At 34.0% G+C, this 10938-nt stretch overlaps 1 protein-coding gene across 3 annotated transcripts in view; it reads left to right on the top strand.

Annotated features, from left to right (window-relative positions):
- Window positions 1-8674, top strand: part of TRIM23 (tripartite motif containing 23) — a 35804-nt gene extending 27130 nt beyond the window's left edge. For all 3 annotated transcript variants that reach the window (XM_006081405.3, XM_014452351.2, XM_014452356.2), the window contains 4 exons: window positions 2069-2198; window positions 2719-2829; window positions 3995-4119; window positions 6115-8674. In XM_006081405.3, coding sequence (XP_006081467.1) covers window positions 2069-2198; window positions 2719-2829; window positions 3995-4119; window positions 6115-6294 — 546 coding nt within the window. In that variant the 3' untranslated portion in view covers window positions 6295-8674. The remainder of the gene's footprint in view (window positions 1-2068; window positions 2199-2718; window positions 2830-3994; window positions 4120-6114) is intronic.
- Window positions 8675-10938: the final 2264 nt, after the last annotated feature.

A 10938-nucleotide genomic window follows, 5' to 3' on the forward strand; every position in this document is an offset into this window, starting at 1 on the left:
GGCTTTGAGCCTGGGAAGACCTTCGCCCAGCTAGAGATTCTAGAATTCTCAAACCTTTTCTGGGGTTTATCGTCTCTGGGTTTGTGTGTGTGCTTTAGCTGCCTTGAATTCCTGAAGCAGTTTGCCTCTGCATTTTTTCAGAAGCCAATAATCTCTTATTCTCCCTGCACAGCAGGAGTTCTAATGTGCCATGTCCTTGCCTCTGTTTCTAGTGGCTTTCAAATCGTGCCGTTGGTTGTCCCTAAGAGGTTCAAGTTGGGTGAGACAGTACCCGGTCTCTATCTAAGGCAGACCCCAGATGAGCCAGAACACTGGATGCTCAGTAAAACCTTATGTTTCTGTCCTGGTATAGGCATTTTCCTTTTAGTTGCATTGTGCCATACCAGGTTAGGCAGGGGCATAGATGGGTGTGCAGAATTCTGTCAATTTTTTTACCTCTTTTGTTGGAATCCCTTTTTCGTTTTTTGTTGCCCTGGGTGTTTAATTTCACAAATGGTTTCTAGAATTCTCACAAAGATAATCTGGTTCATATATTGTTTTATTTCTGAAGTGTAGGACTGTACGGAAGTGTATATTTAGGAGCCATCATCATAAAGATGGTAACTGAAGCACATGGAGTAAATGAGACTATGTAGATAAGAAACACACCTCATATAGACTCTCAAGTACACCAATATTACAAAGGTAGACAAAAGGAAAATGGGAGGGAGCATCCAAAAAGGTGGGATAAAAACCAGGACAATGTTGTCTCATAAAAGAAGAGTGCTAAAACGAGGAGGCAAAATAATAGTTACCGACAATTATTTAGGAGCTGTTGTAAGGACTTTATACGTGTTTTAAAAAATAATCCTTGTAAAAATTGTGTGAGTTTGGTACTATTTTAATCCTGAATTTATAGATGAGGGAAGTGAGGCAGAGAGATCATGCAGCTAGTAATATGTACACTCATTACAAGAATGTTGTTCGTTATGATAAATTCAGAGATCTAACATCTGTCAGTTGGGGATTGGTTAAATCTTGGCTCATGGAATATAACAAAGTAATTGAAAGAAAAGGGCAGGTCTTTATGTTTTGAAATGAAATTATTCCATAATACACTGTTGAGTATAAAAATTAGTTGAGTGTATGTGTGTTTTTTTAAATTTATCTTTTTAAAATGTATTCTTGGCTTGGCTGGTGTGGTGCAGTGGTTGAGCACAGACCTATGAACCAGGAGGTCACAGTTCAGTTGCCAGTCAGGACACATGACGGGGTTGTGGGCTTGATCCCCAGTGGGGGTCATGCAGGGGGCAGCGATCAATGGTTCTCTCATCATTGATGTTTCTATCTCTCTCTCCCTCTCTCTTCCTCTCTGAAATGAAGAAAAAAAAATATTTAAAAAAATATATATTTGTTTTGTCTTGGCCAGTGTTTCTAAGTGGTAAGAGCATCGGCCCTCGCACCGAAGGGTTGCAGGGTAGATTTCTGGTCAAGGGCACGTACCTGGGTCAGGGCACGTGTGGGAGGCAATCAGTCGATGTGTTTCTTTCACATCGATGTTCTCTCTTTCTCTCACTTTACCTCCCCTCCTCCTTCTCTTCCACTCTCTCTGAAAAATCAATGGAACATATATTTTCAGGTGAGGATAAACAAACAAACAAAAGTATATTTGTTTTGTTTGTGTATATCAACCAGTATGTTCATAGGAAAGTGTCTGGTGGGATATATATGAAATTGTTAACTGTATTTCTGGGAAGTGAGCAGCAATTCTCATTTTTAATTAATATATTTATTAACATATTTAACACAGCATAAAAACCCTTAGAAGATTCAGTTGAGCTAAAAAAATCTGGAGAAATTAGGTGGATGCATACATTTTTAATTTACACAAAAACAAAGTAGTCAGTTTCAGTAAAGGATGTGGCATTAAGGAGTGACTCTTCTCTTTCAGATCAGATTTCAGTGATTGAGGAATGAATAGGAGAAAGGACAGTAATCAACAGTGACATTTTATAAATAAAAGTATAAATATTAATGCTTTCTAACACTATGTCAAAATTAAAAGATGAAAATATTTTTAAAATTATAGGACAATAGAGTTCACATCGGACCAAAAATGGAAATTCGAGTTGTTACATTAGGATTAGATGGTGCTGGAAAAACTACTATTTTGTTTAAGTTAAAACAGGATGAGTTTATGCAACCTATTCCAACAATTGGTAAGTATGAGTATTGCTTTTTACCTTAACAAACCCTAGCTTACAGCTGAGTTTTTGGGATCTTATAATATGCCAATCTGTCATGGAACTGGGCTTTTTTTTTTTTCTGGCTGTAAGACACCAGCATTTCAGAGGAAAAATGCGAGATTCAGTGGCTGTAGGATTGGATTGAAACGTGGATGGTGGGATAATAAGAAGGAACAGAATTTTGGTGGGACAGGTGGAAGGAATAAATGATTGGTGACCTTGTTGAGGGTTAAGGGTGAGGGGGTGGTATTGGTGCGGAGTTGGCAGGTACTTGTGTTTTAAGGTCCTAAGCACCCAGCTTTAGGGGTCTAATAACTGATAAAGGTATTCATTCCCCACATAGGTTGGTTAGGAGTGGAGTTGGTTGGGCAGCAATAGATATTGCTGTGTGAAGATAATTGTAAGTCACAGTTATAAACAGGGAGTTGCCTTGTGTGTGGTGTGTCACTGTAAATATAAGTTCAGTATTAAAGTAACTTTTTTTCTAATTCAGGTTTTAATGTGGAAACTGTAGAATATAAAAATCTAAAGTTCACTATTTGGGATGTAGGTGGAAAACACAAATTAAGACCATTGTGGAAACATTATTACCTGAATACCCAAGGTAAGAGAAAAAAATGACATCGTAATTTTTCAGATTTTTAGGATGCCAGTTTTCAGTATATTGATTTAAATAGTAAAGCTGATATTTAAGCATTTATTAAATATTGATTATACCTTTAAATATTGGTGGCCAGCCCCACATTATTAAAAAAAATGAAGGTGGAAAGACTGGAATATGTACTTTGGTATAGTTCATGAAAAAAACATAATTATAGCATAAAAACAATACTTAGCTTGTATATGTGCGCTGTTATGAGTACTGTTCTTAACAGTTAAATTATTAGTGTCATGAATATGATCACTGGTAGTATTGTGGAGTATAGTAGAATTTGTGGTGTATGGTTATGCGGTTCAATTTAATTAAACATTTATCCCATTATAATATCTTAAAAGCTCCATTTTCATTCACAGTTGTTATCTGCAGAAGAACCTATAGTGGTTTGCTTTAGACCAAACTCTGATACGTCACATATATTCCATCCAGCACTTATTCACAGTTGGGCCCCATTCTAACTTTTGCCTCCTATATCCCAATATAAAGCTTATGTTTATGCCACCTGTTCCATACGTCATCCTACTTTCCACCTAGAAGAGAGATTAGATAATTACGTTTACTTTGGGATTTTTGATATTTAATATGAGCCAATGATTAATGGAGAAAAAAGGAATTTTGATCATGAGGAATGGTTAAATGTCTGAATATGTTTAGTTACCATAAATTAGCTGGAAAGATTTCTAAAAAGTATTCATTCAATAGATATTTATCAAGTTTCTGCTGGAAAGTGCTGTGCTAGGTGTCTAGAAAGAGTACTTTGGAGAGATAAAGATGGTGATTTATTTTTAAAGGATTCTCTTTTTGTAAAAGAAGTAGTAATCAACAAATAAGTAGCATCAATAGGTAGATCATGAGGGGTACATTTTCATTCATTAAGAGGAAATATTAATTGGTAGAGCAAGTGTAAATCTTCTTATGGATGGGGAAATGAAAGCTGAAAAGTTATGTGACCTATTTGAGATCATACCATTAATTATTGCTCCTATAATAAGCAGCCTTTCCATAAAAATAATGGTAGACTACCCATAATATAATGAGAGCATTAAATATTTTGTCCATTTACTGAAACTTAGCAGGTGACTAACTGAAATTTTTGTCATTTTGTTGGTAGCTGTTGTATTTGTTGTTGATAGCAGTCATAGAGACAGAGTTAATGAAGCACACAGTGAGCTTGCGAAGTTGTTAACAGAAAAAGAACTCCGAGATGCTTTGCTTCTGATTTTTGCTAACAAACAGGTAACACATTTGTATTTCAGAATACTTATTTTAGTAGTTTTGTGTATTTCACATCATAAAGTAGCTAGAAATATTTCAAAAGAGAAATAATTAGTAGATATTTATGAAGTTTCTGCTAAATATTCTGAATGCAATCTATGTGGAAAGTACAAATTTTGTGCTTCATTCCTTGGAGTATTCAAAAAGAAGTAAGTCAGTTGATGTTCTCTGAAACTCCAATGTATGTAAGTAAACACGTAAGTGAATATATATGACATTCTAATACAAAGAAAACTGGTAAGTAACTTCAATGATGTTAACAAAATGTTATGGCAAATTAGAGAGTAGTTCTGAAGGTGACATCTTTTAAGATTCGTAAAAAAGTAGGATTTTGGTTGAAATTATAAGTTGAAATTATGGATAAGTCTTTGAATCAGTATGTGAAGGCAAGAATATGGTAGGCAGAGAAAATAAGAGCATTCGTATTTTTAGGGAGCATCCAGTGGACTTGTATGTGAGGAGCAGGTAGAGGATGAAGAAAATCTAGAATAACAGATGAGGCCACATTGTGAAGGAAGGCCTGACAGGACCATGCTGAGATATGTAGGTTTTATTCTGTGAGGAAAGGACAGCCATCAAAAGGTTTTTGGATTAGTTGGTTGTAAGATCACATCATTGTTTTCAGACTATAATCCTGGTGGTAGGATGTAGAATTAATCAAGGGTAAGGGACTAGAGACAGGAAGATGCAGTAAATTGCTGCAGTAATTCAAGTGAGAGATTTAACAAGATCCCTATTTAGAGGAATAGATAGGTGGAAGCAGATTGAAGATATTTTATGATGGTAGGATTGTTAGAATTTGGTGATTGAAAGGGGAGGATGGAGGACAGGGAATAGCAGATGTCTAGATCTTGACCTTAAGTTTCTAGGAGGATCAAAATGGTTTTAAGTGCCACAGAGCGGCTTAGATGTCATGAGGAGGAGTACGATGAGGAATATAGGATTTTCCCCCCAATTAAAAAATGGCCAAAAATAAGCTGATACGCTTTGCTGTACTTATGATTAAAGACATACAAATAAGACAAAGTAAAATACCATTCTCCAATTATCACATTGTGAAAGACAAAAATCTTTGAGAATCATCAGACTTACATACACTATGCTGTGGTTATTAAACTGAGACCTTTTCTTAGGGGGAAATGCATATACCCTCTTACTCTGTAATTATACCTCTAGTAATATATCCTGCAGACAGCTATCCTAAGATTATTCCACAGATACTTTTGCAACTGTATGTAAAAAATATGTATGTATTTGTAATAGCACATAAGCACACAACTTCATTATAGGATTGGAACATTTGGTATAGGACTGGTAAAGAAAATGATGTTGCACCTGCACAGTGGAATGCAATTCACATGTTAAAATTAATGTGGAAAATCTGTTTATCCTGATAATGGAAAGCTATCTATATTCAACATGCGTGTTAAGTAAATAACAAACAAAATTAGAGTATGTTTCTATTTGTGTTTATTTGTACAAATGTGCATGGAAATTTTCTGGAAAAATAATGAGAATATTACTGGTGGACTCTTCTGGGAAGTAGGGATGTTCGAGTATTCTGAATAGTTTAATAAACCATTTTGTAAACCCTATGTATAAACTATTTTAAAAATATATACACATTAATTTTTCTTTTAAATTGATGCCTTATAGTGACTCAGACAGTATCTTTCATTCAGGCTGCATGGCTTTTATTGATTTCATTGTAAAGCTGCTATATAAACAATATATAATACAAGTAAGTAAATGATTTTAACCAAAACTCTTTTTTTCCTAGTTTTATTAATCTCAGAATAATTACTGAAAGGTGAATCTAGGTTTTTATATTAGACTTTGGTTAGAATGGTACCAATAGAATTCTTTATAAATGGTAATAATTTAAAAAATGATGACGATATTGATGGTCAATATTAACTGATTTTTAAGAAATTCTGATGTGTATATATCTTTCAGGATGTTGCTGGAGCCCTTTCAGTAGAAGAAATCACTGAACTTCTCAGTCTTCATAAACTGTGCTGTGGCCGTAGCTGGTATATCCAGGGCTGTGATGCTCGAAGTGGGATGGGACTATACGAAGGGTTGGACTGGCTCTCACGGCAGCTTGTGGCTGCTGGAGTATTGGATGTTGCTTGATTTTAAATGCAGCAGTTGTTTCAAGTTTTGTGGTTAAGAGTTATTTTGCACATAATATGTTGTAAGAAATTCTACATCTCAAAGGTAGTTAATTTAGGATATGTATATGAAAGGAATTTTGGATTGGGAATTCAGTACAATATTGCTTTACCAAAATTATTCTATAGCAAAATTTAAATATCTGATTGAGATTAAATTGGATTAAATAGGGATTTCTTGATTTTACATTTTTTAAAATGCACATTTGTTATTTGAGTTTTTCAGATTATATGTGACCCATATATTGAGAAATAGTTACAGAGAAAGGGTAAGTGAAGATGTATTCTTATAGCCAACCGAGTGCCTAAAGACCTCTGCAGCAAGTGAGGCATGGCTTCTTTACTTGTCTTTCCTGAATTCTGGCAGTATTTAGTAGTAAGAATGGCAATGACTTAATGAAATAAGATCCACAAATTGCATCTTTGGGTTATAGGATTACTTTTACCTTTAGTAATAGAAAACCTTTAAAGCTAAGACTATAAGCTATAGAAAATTAATATTTTATACAGTGTTTTATTAAAACTTTCTCCTAAAGCATTTTGTATAAAACCCAGTGAGTCAAAATGAAATGTTGCCTAACTAGGCCTGATTTGTAACATTAGTACTAACCTGAAGAATAATTAATAATAAAAAAACTGTGAAAGTCAGTTATGTTCTAGTTGACCTTCACTTATGAAAGACCAGTTTTCAGGGCTGAACCTGGATGTATTATTTCCTAGGTTATAGTTCTAAACTGGCCCTTCTACTTTTTCAGCATATTTAAAGTACTTAGTATTTCTTTTAAAAAATATATTGCATCTTTAGTGAGAATGACTATACATAAAAGGTAGTAAGTTACACAAAGAACCAGGGTTGCCTTTACATAAAAGAGAGACATCTAAGTAGAAAATTACCTTTACCTTATGAGAAGTCATTTAAACAGTGGGGAATGCTTAGCATTTACGTCATTTGAAATGTTTTACCAAAATAAGTGCATTTATCTTGACAATAAAATGTGATTAAGGCTCTTTGTGACAAGGCCTTGAAAAGCTAAGAGAAAAAGCACATATAAGAAAAGAACAGAAGAAACATTGAAAAAGTTATCACATTTATTATGCAGTATTGTGAGTAAAAGTTTAAAAAATCCTGTGCTCTTTACTGGTTTTCATATTTTAAGGATGTTCTCTTATTATGGCAGTACAATTTATTATATTTGAACATAGCTAGATTGGATTTCTTGTGTTTTGTTTTTTCTTTTAATCTTCACCCAAGGACATGCTTAGAGAGGAGAAAGAAAAACATCAATGTGAGAACAGAAACACTGATCAAATTACCTTCTATATGCTCCCTAACTGGGGATCAAAACTGCAACCCAGGTCTGTGCCCTGACCAGGAATCTAACTGGCAACCTTTTGGTGCAAGGGATGACGCTCAACCAACTGAGCCACTCCAGCCAGGCGGATTTCATGGTTTTTAAAAAATACTTTTTATATTTTAGGATGAAGTTCAATCATAATCTTAGTTGAACTACTATGAGGACATTAATGTCTGATGACAAAATGTGACTTGGTGGTACTGTTTTGGTTCATTCTCTTCAAATTTATTTTTGTTTAAAAACAACAAAACTTTTAGAAAACAAAGCATTAAAAAACTGTCCATTAGTGTTATGGGCATTGTGTAAATAATATAATTATATTGTCCTTTATTTTTCAAGTAAAAGGTCATGCTGTTACAAGTGTAGTTTGTGCATATAAATAATACTTAAGAATTAAATTATTTAATATTGGACTGATTGCAATAACTGTGAAAAATAAAGATGTTACATTTGCCTGTGAGCCCTTGAACTGTTTTATCTACTAGGTAATAGAAAGAAAAATGTCTAACACTAATATGTAAACTTGCTTTCCTTGTAAATTATTTTTTATTTTACCGATTTTGTTAAACTTTGTAATTCACATTCTTAACATATTACTAAACACAATTTTTAAAACTGTGCTTAGACCTGGTTATAATGTACATAATAGTAATGTGTTTTTTTTAAGAAATATTTTTCTTAGGCCATTATTACTATTTGTGGTAGTATTCTTTCACTAATGATTAGTTAAGATTGTGCTAGTTCCCTCTGGGAAATGTCAAATTTAAGAATAAGAGAAACATGTTAAATACAATCTATTAGAATTTGATTCCTAGCCCTGAGTTTCTGTATTAAGCCTACATATTACTGTATGATTTACGTAAAGCAGGTTTTTCAAGTGTATAGCCCTGGTGTGTAATTCTGGAATGCTTTATATCACCAGAAGCCATTTTTTCATTACACATATGATCAGTATAGACAGCAATAAACTGTTACAATCCTTTTAAAGAAGTCCTATCGTTATTCTTAAAATTGTATTTCTTGAACCATCTAATAGTAGGGGTAGTAACTATTTTTAAAAGTCATGTTTAATATAAAACTGAAACTTATGTACACAAACAGCAGTGTGGTGGTTGCCAGAGAGAGGGGGTGGGGGAAGAAAGGGGTCCTAATAGGTGACAGGAGAAGATGTGACTTTGGGTGGTGGGCACATGGCCATAGCTATATACAGATTTTGTACATTAGTAATCCACACATGTGGACTAATGTCACCCAATAAAATTTAATGAAAAAAATTCATGTTTGTGTTGTGAAGATAAACAATAAAACAGGGTAGGGATTCACATGTCAGATTTGAGATGTAGTATATTAAAGATTTAGAAATAACATAGTCTGTATTTGCAATGTCACATTTTAATGAGTATTATAACTAGTGTTTTGACTAAAATTTTGCATTGAACAGTCTATTGCTTTTTAAATTTTAAACTTAACCTTATTTCATTTGAGAACATAGCATTTTATTTTGTGTGTGTGTGTGTGTGTGTGTAATTAAATTTATTGGAGTGACATTGGTCAACAAGATCATATAGGTTTCAGGTGTAGGCTTCTGTAAGACCTAAATATTGTAAGAGAGCATAGCATTTTAAATAACCATTTTTAGAAAATGGCTTGGAAAACTTAGCTGTAGCCTATGAACTAATATTGCTAAAAGACGTTTTATGTAACATTGAGATACTTCTCAGTTTGCAAAATAGGAATAGGGAAGAAGATAGCTTAGCTATACTTTTCTCCTAAATGAATGAGTGAAAAGGACTAATAAATGTCAGATGGTTTCTTGCTAATAATTTAAAACATGCTTTTAAAAAACATCTGGCAATTTGTTTAGGTCTACTGATTATGTTAAGTTTGTAACACAATGGAAAAATTCATTAAATATTATTTTCACTTAGACAAAACAATGATATTTTGAGGGAAATGAGGCATCACTACCACCTGGTGGCAGTATTATCAAAAATTTAGGTTTGAGCTTTTAGGAATGAATATATCTGCTACGTAGAGAAGTCTCAACACCTAAAATGAGGAAGAAATGGTAAATGTCACAGTGAAAAGACATTTAGGTCCAACTTCAAGTTCTACATCTTAGAAGGAGGATACAATTTTAAAGTAGCAAAACTTGCATGTGCTTCCATCACATAAAAGTTTGTGGTACAGCCAGGCTGGTGTTGCTCAGTGGTTGAGCATCCTCCCATGAACTGAGAGGTCACCTACTTGATTCCCAGTCGTGCCTGGGTTGCAGGCTTGATCCCTAATTGGAGGTGTGCAGGAGGCAGACAGCCAATGATTCTCATCATTGATGTCTCTATCCCTCTCTTCCTCTCTCAAATCAATAAAAACATTTTTTAAAAAAAAGAAAAGTTTGTGGTATAAAGTGAATAAAGGAAATATCCTGCTGATGAACAGAAGGAAAGTGTAAGCTAAGATTTAAAGTATATGAATGAAATCCCTAAACAGATCTATTGCACAGGTTCTTCCTATAAGTTCTTGAAGAGTCTGTCCAGAAATTAGAAGCAATAGTTCTTAATAGTTATGAAGTTATCAGGGTAAGTAAACAAGAAGGGAAATCACTATAAGACTTTGGACTCATTGTTTTACTACAATTTCTATTAATCTCTCATTATATACTAAAATTTTTACTCAATGTATATTTTTTTGATAGTATATTTAGTAAGGTAAGAAAAGAAATACTATAAATGAGGACAAAAATTATTTAGCTGCATTAGAAAAAGAATGAACTGGTAAATCAATCTGTCTATAAAACCAAGGACTCATATATTCATTTATTCTTATTATATTTGAAAAAATATTTGATAATTATTAAGGAACTTAATATGACCAAAGGGACTTCCTACTTATTTACTGAAGTTTTACTTACCACTACTTACGACTTAATGATCAAAAGACAAAGCTATTTGGCATGGAACACAAACCTTGTAAAAGAAACAGTATATACTATCAGATCCTTTCTTTTTTTTTTAAAATCCTCACCCGAGGACGTTATTCCATTGATTTTTAGAGAGAGTTGAAGAGAGAGGGAAAGACAGAAACATCGAGTGGTTGTCTCCTGCACGAGCCCTGACCAGGGCCCGGGCCGGGGAGGAGCCTACAACCAAGGTATGTGCCCTTGACCAGAATCGAACCCAGGACTCTTGGGTCCACAGGCCGACGCTCTATCCACTGAGCCAAACTGGCTAGGGCTCAGATCCTTTCTTCGT

Source organism: Myotis lucifugus, unplaced genomic scaffold (assembly GCF_000147115.1).
Source record: "Myotis lucifugus unplaced genomic scaffold, Myoluc2.0 scaffold_0, whole genome shotgun sequence".
Taxonomy (NCBI): domain Eukaryota; kingdom Metazoa; phylum Chordata; class Mammalia; order Chiroptera; family Vespertilionidae; genus Myotis; species Myotis lucifugus.